General features: G+C 42.3%; 1 protein-coding gene across 3 annotated transcripts; it reads left to right on the forward strand.

Annotated features, from left to right (window-relative positions):
• Positions 1–4466: 4466 nt before the first annotated feature.
• On the forward strand, positions 4467–12877 carry LOC127342174 (kinesin-like protein KIN-14A). 3 transcript variants are annotated; one of them, XM_051368128.2, is made up of 20 exons: positions 4467–4629; positions 5451–5737; positions 5832–6087; positions 6336–6418; positions 6494–6547; positions 7087–7158; positions 8376–8438; positions 8680–8761; positions 8874–8969; positions 9038–9205; positions 9287–9393; positions 9499–9677; positions 9770–9931; positions 10022–10272; positions 10544–10707; positions 11010–11303; positions 11384–11691; positions 11799–11965; positions 12091–12180; positions 12496–12877. In XM_051368128.2, exons 1-20 carry the CDS (start codon positions 4563–4565, stop codon positions 12564–12566), a joined length of 3021 nt encoding a protein of 1006 aa, XP_051224088.1. In that variant the 5' UTR covers positions 4467–4562; the 3' UTR covers positions 12567–12877. The 3 variants fall into 3 exon arrangements, with proteins under 3 accessions (XP_051224088.1, XP_051224086.1, XP_051224087.1); XM_051368126.2 differs by lacking the exon at positions 12091–12180 and having other exon boundaries at positions 4474–4629; XM_051368127.2 differs by lacking the exon at positions 12091–12180 and having other exon boundaries at positions 4477–4629; positions 11408–11691.
• Positions 12878–13061: the final 184 nt, after the last annotated feature.

Genomic DNA, 13061 nt, shown 5'->3' on the forward strand with positions numbered 1-13061 from the left:
GTGCACGACTTCGCTGCGTGGATGTTCTGCAGGGCGGGGTCGGAGATGAATTTCCCCAAGGTGGAGAGCCTGGTGGAGGCAGAGTACTTAGCGAGTATCTAAGGGATAATCGTTGCATTTTTTGCAATTGGGGATCACGAGTCCGACGAGGCAACCATGGATAGGTTGCGCCAGGAGGGAGTACCCGGAGCTCACGCAATTGGAGGTGGAGCGCACTACGAGCAGAGAGAAGAAGAAGGTTGCGGAGTCGGAGGCTGGCCCCTCCATGGCCATCGTCTAGTCGCGCTCCTCCTTTGAGTTGGACTTGGAGTACTGGAGCGGCATCGACGCCTCCGACGAAGACAATGACAACGGGGGTGATCTTTGCATAGGGTGTGTCAAAGTTTAGTATGTGTCGAACTATCAAGTATCGAAGTCGATCAAGGTACCGCTGAAGTCTATTATGTTCTATGTATCGTCAGAGTCGAGTTTGAGAAATGTATCGAACTCTTAAAATGATTACAAGTGTTGAAATTGAAGCTTGAGAAATGTATCGAACTCTTTTCGTCCGGAAATAAGTAACTCGGATTTACATGTGAATCTAGACAAATTCAAATCACTAATCTCCAGATTTAGATTTTTTTTATAAATGCATGTATGTAGACATATTTTAGTACGTATATTTATTCATTTTAGCCTATATCTAGTCAGAACGGAGGAAATACTCAGGATATCTGGCACGAGTAGATATCAGAAGATACAACCGAGACGGAGGCAATATTTAGTGAAATCGATTGGAGATCGTACACGCTATGGTTACATTGGAATGATCCAGCAGAATCAGCCATCAAACGTCTGATTCACGCGTGTTTTTAATACAGTATTGCTAGGCTGTTTTTACGCAAAGCCGCGTATGGCAGCTCCGACTCACTACAGGAATGGTGACAGACGCCGACGGCCAGAGTGTACGCCGACGGCCAAATGTCGGGGCCGTCGGTGTACGGCCTCGCCGGGCCAGCTCGGGACGCCGACCGTCGGCTAGGGAATCTGATATATGTGTAGAATTTTTAATAAAATTAGGGTTTTCAATAGATTAGGATAGGGTTTTAGTAGTTGTTTTCCTGTTGGCCTCCGTCTCAATGGAGATGGCATCGTCTACAATAAATGTTCTTCGGCTCTTCGTTCGACGAGAAGACCTTGTTTGTGGCTTAACGGTGGTGTTGGAGGATTACAATTTTCCAGGTATGGACCTTCAGATTTTGCTTGGGCAGATTAATTTTGAATTTTTTCTCATGGTTTCCGCGATAAGATTATCCTTGGAATATTTGTCTCAGCTACTACGTCATCGATAATGGCTATTCATGCTCCCGGCTCTCCAGCTACGTCGACCAGGCTATTTGTTATTTCTACCTTTGTTTCTACCTTGCATACCATTGTTAGTACTCATGCCAATGTTGATTGACTACTTTACTGAATACGCACGTGCACGTAGCATTGACATTGCTGTTCAAACTAAAACTATGGGAGAACCTTCGTTTGGTATTTTCATATCTATGATTTGGTATCTATTTTTGGCTGACTTCAAAGAAGTACAAGATTGTGTCATACAAGAAAAAGAAATTTGAACATCTCAATAATTTGCTTGTTTCTTTTAAATTATATATAAGCCCGTGTATATCTACCATGTACTAGTTGTTACTATAAATATATGTGGTATTGATTGTCAAAAAAATACCGTTAGAGGTCTAGACTTCCCTACCATGAGCCGAATTCTTATACGAAAGTCGCACACATTTTGCGAAAAAACATACACAGGGAAGGCTTTGAAATGTAATATAGGTTATAATATGTGGTATTGATCGTCAAAAAATAATACCCTTTGAGGTCTAGAGTTCCCTACCATGAGCCGAACTCTTATATGAAAGTCGCACGCATTTTGGAAAAAACATACATAGGGAAGGATTTTTTTTTTTGAATGAAAGGCAAAAGCTTTGCCTTATATATTAATTAAAAAGAAGGTGTCCAGTTGATTTGTGGAAAACCGAGCGAAAACCATATAACAACAACACATTACATTTTATATCCCTCCATAGGGAAGGATATAAAATGTAATGCGCTGATATGCACATGAAATATTTTGGGCAGGTGATGTAAGAGCATATCTCACATATGATAAAAAAAAACATATATAACTAACTTATATGGCACGAAAGTCCAAAAAAACACACTACGGGAAAAACAGGCTTTGCCGTGCAACTATTTGCACGGCAAAGAGCCCTATTTGCACGGCAAAGGCTTTGCCGTGCGACCCCGCACGGCAAAGATCGCACGGCAATGTTATCGACGGCAAAGGCTTCTTTGCCGTGTGACTCGCCAACGTTGCACGGCAAAGGCTTTGCCGTGTGACGCCGCACGGCAAAGGTCGCTTCTTTGCCGTGTGCCTAACATGTTTTATCTAAAAAAAGGCCCCAAACTGGCTGGTCTGGGAATCGAACCTAGGACACAGAGTAGGGAAAGCGTGCAACCTTGCCACTGAGCTATGTGTTCATTTGTTGATAACTATACCATGCCATGCCTTTTGAGATGAGAAAAAATCCAGTTTCTACATCTTTGCCGTGCGCTTACACTAGGCAAAGGCTTCTTTGCCGTGCGTTTTTTCAAAAACACTAGGCAAAGGCTGCTTTGCCGTGCAACCCAGCTGCGCGCACGGCAAAGGATGAGGCACGGCAATGCCCAACGCCTTTGCCGTGCACCAAGTCTTTGCCGTGCGGTGTGTTGGACCATTGCCGTGCACCTTTCTTTGCCGTGCGGCCTCTTCCATCTTTGCCGTGAGTCGTATCTTTGCCGTGCGCTTGTGTCTATCTTTCCCGTGACCAAGATCTTTGCCGTGCGTTTTTATCTGTGCGCACTGCAAAGATTTCTTTGCCGTGCGGGGACACACGGCAAAGAAATGCTGCACGGCGACACATATTTTTCCCGTAGTGACAGCTCAAACATGTGCCGTATTCCTATTTGGTATCACAGTTTAAATTTTGCCTATAGTGCTGCAAATAAAGGGTACCATTGCTAGTGCCCTAAAACGAATACCGTCAGCTGAAACTTCCGCGCCCCACATGTTGGGTTCTTTACATCATCCGGAGTGGGTGCCCTATATTTTGTGCCAAAAACCCAAAAAGTTGTGCCCTATTTTATAATATTTGTTGGAGATGGTCCAAATGTACATCACGTATATGGTGATGCAAACAAATCCCCTTCCCTTCCCGTGCAACCCCAACCGCCACGTTGAACGCCTCGCACGCCTTCTTCTCGCAGTTGCCACAACCGCGTTATCGTCGATTCCGCTCATCTTCGCCGTCGCCCCACCTAATAACCGCCGATCCCCAACCGTCGAGACATGCTCTGCCGATTCGAGCCAAATCGCGCTATCCCACATGTGGATGCTGCCGCGACGCTGCCCCAAGAGCTCGACCGGTTTCCTCGGCATGTGGGTGTGGCAATCTGGCCGCACCACCGTCGAGATCACCGTCGATGGCACGCGTTTGTGGCTAGGCACCTTCACCTTGTCAAAGCTGAGATGAATTCCCCCAAGGTGGAGAGCGGCGGCATCGACACCTCCGACGAAGACAATGACGGCCGGGGTGATCTTTGGATAGGGTGTGCCAAAGTTTAGTGTCTGTCAAACTATCAAGTATCGAAGTCGATCAAGGTACCGCTGAAGTCTATTATGTTCTATGTATCGTCGGAGTCGAGTTTGAGAAATGTATTGAACTCTTAAAATAAAATGATTACAAGTGTTGAAATTGAAGCTTGAGCTGTTGAATACGATCGTTTACTCTTTTCGTCCGGAAATAAGTAACTCGGATTTACATGTGAATCGAGACAAATTCAAATCACTAATCTCCATATTTAGACTTTTTTTAAAATATAAATACATGTATCTAGACATATTTTAGTACATATATTCATCCATTTTAGCCTATATCTAGTCAGAACGGAGGAAAAATACTCAGGATATCTGGCACGAGTATATATCAGAAGGTACAACCGAGATTGAAGCAATATTTAGTGAAATCGATTGGGGATCCAGCACGCTATGGTTAGACTGGAACGATCCAGCAGAATCAAGCACTATTAAACCTCAGTAGATTTTGATCCTAGTAGTAGCAAATCTCTCGTTCACGCGTGAATTTAATTACAGTATTGCTAGGCTGTTTTTAGACAAAGCCGCGTACAGCAGCTCTGATCGTCCGCGCGGCCGGACCCACGTGTAAGCGTGAACTAGGGGACACGTCGGCGCCGCCCACGCACAGGCCTCGAGCCAGCAGTAGTCAGCAGGGCTCTCCCCGTCCGTCCGATCTTCGGGGCGGCGTGTCGAGATCCGGGACAGACACACGCATTTAACGGCCTCGGACCCACCGCCGCACCCCACCCCACATTTCGAATTCAAACCACCTTTCTCTCTCCCAAATCCAAGCTCCTCGCGCTCCTCCCCAATCCAAGCTTCCAGAGCCCACGCACGCGGCGGAGACGCCGGCCGCCGGGAGAGCGCGCACGGGCCGCGCCGGGACCGGACGGACGGGAGCATGGCGGAGCCGCGGAGGGTCTCGTTCCGCGACGGCCGCCTCGCGTCGAGGAAGGCGGAGGAGGCTGGTAAGCGCAGATCCCTCGCTACCTCCATCGGGGCGCGCGCTCCTCCCGTTGCCTGACGGATTCACTGCCCCCTGCTATGGTGTGGCTTTGAGATTTCCGTGGCCCTGATTTTCCGAGCCTCGTTTGGGTTGGGGTTTGGATGGGTTTGCGCTGCGGCGAGCTGCTCGTCACCGGGGGACGTTTCTACCGGTAGTAGTGGTAGTAGTAATTTTTGGCGGACTGGTCGCGAGAATCGCGTGGGATATGTCGTAAATCACGGGAGTCCCCGACGTGGTACCTGCGCGATTTGCTGCGCAGCTATATCTTCTCCTACGGCTTCTGTTGGTGAAATTAACAATGTCGTACTCTACTTCTTAGCCGAATGTTCGATGCGATGTTTTCTAGAGGATATTGTGGCCTGTGGTGCCCAGATTACCACACGGTTTCATGCGACTTGAACCTCGATTCTTCAAAAAAAAAAAATAGTGTTTACTGTATTGTACTTCCGCTACTTCGGTTATTCCTGAAACTGCCACTCTGTCGTGCTCCAAGCACTGAACATTCGTACGCAGTAGAGAGTGCAGGTTTAGTTTCGATGATGATACATGCTTTAATTTCTCAATTAAAAATACTTTAATCAGCTTGTGCAGTTGGATAGTTCTACACTTCATCTCCAATCCACCCCCAAAAAAAATCACGCTCTTGATGCTAGAGTACTGCGTTTCCTTGCATATAAAGTCAATGCCATGTCCAATGTGCAGCAATTGCAAATACATCAAGTCGAGGTCCGTGTAAATTTCTTTGGCTGATTCTACTTTTTTTGTTGCTTTGCTTTCTGCAAGCATGGAGACGGCACCAGGCCGCAGCCTGGCTCGACACCATGGTTGGGCCCTGCGGCATATCCCCTTGCCCGTCCGAGCAGGAATTCGTCGCTGCTCTAAGGAACGGCATTGTGCTGTGCAAGGCCATCAACAAAATACAGCCTGGTGCCGTGCCGAAGGTTGTCGCGTTTGCACCCTGCGATAGCCACCCGTCCACGGCTTTTCAGTACTTTGAGAACATCCGCAACTTCTTGGTCGCTGTTCAGGAGCTAAAGTTGCCGTGTTTCGAGGCTTCTGATTTGGAAAAGGTCTCCTGTCTATTATCCTCAACATGTTAATCTTCATGATGGAGAGATGCTTATCGGTCACTATATATGATTGCTAACTGGGTTGCTTGTGCAGGAAAACGTTGATGCTGGATCAGTGGGCAAGATTGTCGATTGTGTCAATTCGCTCAAGTCTTACCACGAGCGTAAGCAATGCGGTGGAGCCAATGGGTCATTCAAGTTCATGAAATCGCCTCTTGTACCGCGTTCTGCAGTTCACGTTCAGTCTGAAAATCTTGCTTTGGGATCCTCAACCCCCCAAAAGCGTCTAGACATGACAGTGACTGATTCTGAGGGACACTCTTCTCAAAGTGGGGTTTCTAACATGGAAGGTTTGTGGTACACTTTTCTTTGTGTGTTATACACTCCATCTCTAGTTTTTCCAGGCCAACAAATCAATTCTCCCACGGGATATAGGTGCTTGTTTTAGTTGATTTCACAATCAGTTGTGTTGTTTATGTTCTGCGGCATGAATTAACTACTTTACAGCAACCTGGTTAAACAGTCACCGTAATTAGTAATTAAACTATCTCTGTATTTTGTTTTTGCATGTAACCAACCATGTTTTGTGCGTTTGCAGAGGCAATTGAAAAACTTCAGAGGATTATTCTTGATTGCATGATAAGCTGCAAGGAAAATTTGGACCAAGATGTTCTCAGAAAGGTCTATAGTCAACATGTTTTTTTTGGTTAAGTGTACCATGTATCAGTTTCTGACATGGCTTAACTTGTTTTGCAGGATCCAGTTACACTAGTTGGCAATATTTTATCAAATCAGCTGGAAAAAGAACAGGTGACTTATCTGTTGATTTATTCCTCTCAAATGCCATATAAATTGTTGATGTTTACCTCACAAACTTTGCTGTGTGATCTTAGCACACATTCACAGTTCTTATTGTCAGATGTGTGTTTCCGTATTAAGTGTAAGAACATATTTCCTGAAAATGATCTGTGTCAGATGGTTATGAAGCCTCATGCATCTGTGGTCCCTCTGCTATTACGTGTGTTGCTGTTTTTCTACTGCTCTGAGCCTCTGAACCATAATATTTAGAAAGTACCATGTGGTACAAGCAGAAATTGAGATCTTTGATCATTCATATTTCTCAGTTCTAACTTGTGAACTGTGGTTATACTAAGTTTGTTTTGCTTCTGTCACGAGACTTGTGTGTTCTGTACAATGAAATGTATGGCCTTGAAGGCTGGCATAATTGGTCTATATATTTGATCACAATGTTTATCATGACCTTATTTCAAATTTATATTTAACATTTTTTTTGCACTTCTTGATGTTTTAAGTGATGCTAACAGCTGAAATCAATACCTTATATGCAGTTCAAACCACTTCTTCAACTTTTCTCTCCAGAAGGGTCTGCAATTGAAAATGAATCAACTCAGCATATCGAGGTACTGTTTGAACATTGCAATGCACGTTTCCATGTATCAGCAGAATTTAGAGGAATTGACTCGCTCTTTTCTCATGGGAGAATTGACTCGAGGCTAATAGAACGAAAAAGTAAGCTCTGCAAGCCTAAAACTAGTCGCTGCTCACATCATGCACATCACACTAAGCATTATATAGCCGTCCCGACATGTTTGGCAGCTACCGCTTTAAACATGCAACAGTTTCCATACCCCAGGATCTTGACTCCGATAGCTTTAACAAAGTTTTATATATTGTGCATGTGGAGATGACCTGTTTTGTTATTTACCGATGTTACATGCTCGAAGCTTGACATTCTGTCAGTTTTCCCCATGGTTATAGTAAAAAAGCTTCAGACTTTTCCCATTTCACACAACATCACATCTGGGATGCATAATATATGCTGGTGCTGAAGAATGTAATAGCAGAATAAAGCCTTAATCTGTTTGTAGATGTTGTCAGATGATAAAGAGACGTTTGAATAAGTCTTTAGCTTCTAAGGAATCCATAAATTAGGATATTTGTTCCACCCAATACTTCAGGGACAAAACATGACACTTATTGTGTAATTGTGCAAGTCCCAGTCTCAGATTGCTCAATATTTTTTCAAGGCTTGATAATTGCTTGAAACATATTAGAGCATATTACAAGTTAATGAGTAACAAACCAGGTATTGGAAAAGGTGGACATCTTGGCAGGAAAATTCCGACTTCTATAACAAAATTAGCTTGATCACAATGTTTACAGTCTATCTTATACAGTTTGAAGAGCTACTTGAACAACATTAAGTCCTTGATTAGTTCATAAATCAAATTCATGAAAGCACGTTTCAAAAAATCATCAATAGGGGTAGTTATTGCTAACAGAATCAGCTGTAGAAAATTGTTGATTTCTGAGTTTGATCATGCTGTTTTTAGAACATTTTCGAGAAAGCAGCACTATATTGTACAGGCTACTAAGTAGTAACACTTAATAGTGATATATGGCAGCAGAGTTCAAAAGAACATTTAATACTTATGATTTATTTTTTTGTGAAAAGATAGCGCTTAAACATTTGCATTATTTAAAGTTTTGAATCTATTTTAATGCCATGATGCTCAGAACCATTTGTTAGAGTTTGCATGTTCAGTCATTCAAATACTCCACAGTCATGCACTCAAGTTGTATATCATTGTGATGCATTATGCAATTTTTCTTGCAGTGTTCAAAATCGCAGATTGAGAATAGAATGCGCATCATAGAAGCACAGGAATCTGAACTTTTGGTAAGATCTCATGCTGCTAGCTGTATCATATTTGAGATTAATAGTAAACATCATTTGTGGGTTTTTTTGTTGCCCTGTGTAGGGGACAACGCCTCCTTTATCTATTGCTCCATAGTTCTATAATATGTTCCTGAGATACAGTACTGGTCTTATGTGAATAAATGTTCATCTCATTGTAGGTTCAACCGTACTTTTCTCAGTACTCAGTTTATATTTGGTAATGCCATGGCTTATTTTGCAGGAGCTCAAGAAAATGTTTCATGAGGTCAAAGTTGATTTCAGGTCTTTGCAGAGCCAATTTCGTGAGGATATCACTGAATTAGGTATATGTGCTAAACCATGGCCAGAATATACATTTTCAGTATTCCAAGTAAAATTTATTTTCAATCTTTAATTGTGTGGTATAAGTATAACACTGCAATTTAAACTTTGCAGGTCATAATATTGAAGGGATTTCCAAAGCTGTTCATGGTTATAACAAAGCTTTGAAAGAAAACAGAAACTTGTATAACATGCTTCAAGAAATGCGAGGTATCAGTATAGTTCAGTTTTTTCATTGATGTTAACTATTTCAATGATTTCTAAGAGCTCCTTTATAGGAAATATCCGAGTCTTCTGCCGGATACGACCACTCAACTCAGAGTCTATTTCTTCAATTGAATATATTGGAAATGATGGTTCAATAATGGTTTGTGATCCATCTAAGGCACGAACTACACGTAAGATCTTCCAGTTCAACAAAACTTTTGGGCCAACTACCACCCAAGGTAATATTGGTCTATATTGTACTTGGAAGCACCTGTCTTTTTCCCTCCAATTGTTACATCTTCATGCTCCAATTCCTGCAGATGAGGTTTACATGGAGACACAATCATTAATTAGATCTGTCATGGATGGTTATAATGTGTGCATATTTGCCTACGGCCAGACAGGTTCTGGCAAAACTCACACAATGGTATGGGGCAAAATCATATCGTGTGCTGTACAGTAACTCATTATTTGCATGTGACCATACTTAATCACGTACAACTGTTCTTTGTCTGCGCATGTTGGTGATTAGTGTGGCCCGTCTGGTGGGTTATCGTCCAATGATCTTGGAGTTAATAACATGGCATTGAACGATCTCTTCACTATATCAACTTCTAGGGAAGATATGAAGTATGATATACGGGTGCAGATGGTTGAAATATACAATGAGCAAGTTCGTGATCTCCTAAGCGAAGATACTTCAAGCATGAAATATCCTTTCATGCCTTATTTGCTATTCTTGTTATTTTAGTTCTAGTGTTACCCGATTTCATAACTGTTGTTGGTTCCTGACAGTAATTCACATTAGATATAAGGACTTCAACCAATGGTCTGTTCAACATCCCAGATGCAAAGATGTGCCCAGTTCAGTCCCCTTCTGATGTTATGAATTTGATGCTGTTGGGGGATAAACACCGTGCTTCTGGACCAACAGCAATGAACAATAGAAGCAGTAGATCTCATAGGTATGCATCCATATTATCTACCCAGTGTTCATTTTTGTTGGATGTCCTTTCAGTATTTGCTGCAACTGATTTTTCTATGTTTTCTTGCAGTATCTTGACTGTCCATGTAAATGGGAAGGACATATCAGGCAATGTGAGCTGTAGTTGTCTGCATTTGGTAGATCTTGCAGGAAGTGAGAGGGTTGACAGATCAGAAGCCACAGGGGACAGACTGAAGGAGGCTCAGCATATTAACAAATCACTTTCTTGCCTAGGAGATGTCATCACTGCCTTAGCACACAAGAATTCTCACATTCCTTACAGAAATAGCAAACTTACCCAATTGCTACAGAGTTCATTAGGTATATGGCTGTAAACATGTTCACCTCATCCACTTGTCTAGCTATGGGAGACTAATACTACTGATCAGCCAATTGATCGGTCACTCTTGATTTGACATATCTTATCCATAAGTATCTTGCACATGGTTCATAAGTTCATGCAGTACACTTAATAATAAAGCAAATGTTTTTGTTGGAGAATAAAGGAATCTCCATTGGACCTTGTTATGAACTAAGGCTACATATGCAACTGTAACATCTTCTGATATTGTTTTTTCCTTGTTGATGATAGGGGGAAATGCAAAGACATTAATGTTAGCCCACATAAGTCCAGAGGGAGAATCTTATGTAGAAACTCTTAGCACACTGAAATTTGCTCAAAGGGTTTCTACTGTTGAACTTGGAACTGCTCACGCTAACAAAGAAAGCAATGATATAAGAGAGCTGAAAGAGCAGGTAAACTTCCCTGTTACCACCAACAGCATTTCTTTAAGCACTATTGCTAGTTTGCTACAATCAACAATAGGTTGTGACCATCTTTTTCAGTTGTACTACAATAAAATTTACAATTTTCATCACTTTAGCATTGAGTGGAACACCAGACTGAAGAATGCAAGACTTGTCCCTACAGAACTTTGCATCTCTCTTGTGTTGTTAATGTACAATTCTTTTTTTTATTGTTCATTTGGGCCAACTACCATGTATTTCATTTGCTTTACAAACAGAAGATAACTGTATAATGTTCAACCTACTTCCAGGTGGACACTCTCAAAAAGGCATTGGCAACCAAAGACTTGGAAAAATCTTCACTTAAGCTGAAAGAAAATACAGTAACGAGTGAACGGACAAAGAAACTCCCGGAGCGTACCCCACCAAGGCCACGTAGGTTAAGCCTAGAGAACGCTAGTAGTGGCAAAGGTAGCATACCAGGAACGGCACCAAAACCACCTATTTCAGTTATGAAGTTCAACAGAGATCACATGACAACTAATGACAAGGAATGCAGTATTGATGGCTTCAGTCACACAAAGCACCACAGATCCGTAGTACAGGTAAATCTTGCTGTGGATAACTTTGTATTGTTTGATGTTGTAGCAATTGATATTTTCCTTATTCCTCATCGTGATAAAAGGTGTCTCCAAAATTATCTGAACAGCCGGTCAGACAGGAGACTGAGAAGTTTGTCCCAACAGATGATGTGGTTACCTTTTATCAACTACCCCCTGATGCTTATAATCAATACAAGCAGTCAGGTTTGGATACTCCCCAGAGAACACCATGCAGATCAAGGTACATGGGTGTCCAAGTGAGTCAGACGGATGAGTCTTCTGAGGCTAAATTGGATAAAACAACCGCAACCAATGTGACGAAGAAAGGGTCACATTTAAGAAGGTCCATCCAGAGCAGCATAGGGAAATTGATTCACGGCTCTGAAAGAAGGTATGCCATGTGATGCAATTTAAATATTAGCATGCATTTGCAGACGATTATAGATAGCAATTCTGCATATGGACTAATCCTTCTCTGGTGTTGATATAACATTGCAGGAATACTCCACATTCAACGCATGCAACTCCTGCCAAAATCAATACTAATACAAACTATGATGGCCCATCACCAATTGCTACTGACGCAAGGTTAAGGAGAAGACAGTCTTCAACAGGTCTTCCCCCGCCATCACGCAGATCGTCTCTAGGAGATAAGTCGGATTCGAGTGAGTATCTGGATAAACAAAAGTCTGTTTTGCTCTTATGTTCACATAGTCAATAAGTAACAGGATGCCTCGTGCAGAGGATTAGTCACTTAACTTGTTCCTAATGTCATGTCATTTGATGGAAGGGGTACAAAATAGCCAAAGCATTGCCTGTGCTTCTAGCCAATACAAGCCACTGCCATTCTCCTGGGTTCGACGGCCTGAACAACATCAATGTTTTAATTCTCCATTCTATTCTTAATGAAACCTTTGCTCCCCAGACCAAAACCACTATAACCATTTCTTAACTGCTTGCATTATATTTCCCCTTGATTAGTGCTTCTAATTTGGTACATATACAATCTAAGACCACATAATAGAATCTTGCCGCTGCTTTGTGAGTCTAGATTATCCCAGGGAGCTCCTAGTTGATGCTTGAATTTTATTTTTTCAAAAAAAAAATCTTTAGATCATGGTGTTGCATGTAGGAGTAGTTGATACTTTCTGTGGCGATCTTCATTTACTGAAATATTTTCCACTTTCATTGGCAGGTTCAAATGACAAAAGAGCAAAAACACCACCTCCGATGAATTCAGCAGCAAAGGCGAAGAGGTGGCTGTGAATCTGAAGCAAAGTCGTTAGGGATTTCCATGCCAAGCGGCATACAAGTCTGCCATAGCTGACCAGTCAGAGTTCAGAGTTAGCTTCTCTCAAGCCTCAGTATTGCTCAGGAAAGAATACCAGGAGAGGGTTCGCAAAGTTCAGAGAGCCCCCCAACAGGTTTAGGTTAGGGTTACATTCCTTGTAACAAGTGGAGTTTGGAAATGGGAAAATGGGGCATGTAAAGAATGCTTGTTTGGTGGTTGTATTCTGAATTTCTTTATGTGTTGTAGGATTCCATAGTGCACAAGCAATGAAAATGATTCAAATTAACCTAGTAGCAAAGTTTCAGTTTGGCATAGTGTTCAAAACAAAGAGTTGGTTCGCTGTGTTCATGTGTATTTTTGTGTAACGTCTGAAACATGTTTCTGATTGTGCAGCCCGACCTATGGCCATTTTACCTTCCTTTCTTTCCTTATGGCCATTTTACCTTCCTTTCTATTCCCTATGCCACCAT

Source organism: Lolium perenne, chromosome 3 (assembly GCF_019359855.2).
Source record: "Lolium perenne isolate Kyuss_39 chromosome 3, Kyuss_2.0, whole genome shotgun sequence".
Lineage (NCBI taxonomy): Eukaryota > Viridiplantae > Streptophyta > Magnoliopsida > Poales > Poaceae > Lolium > Lolium perenne.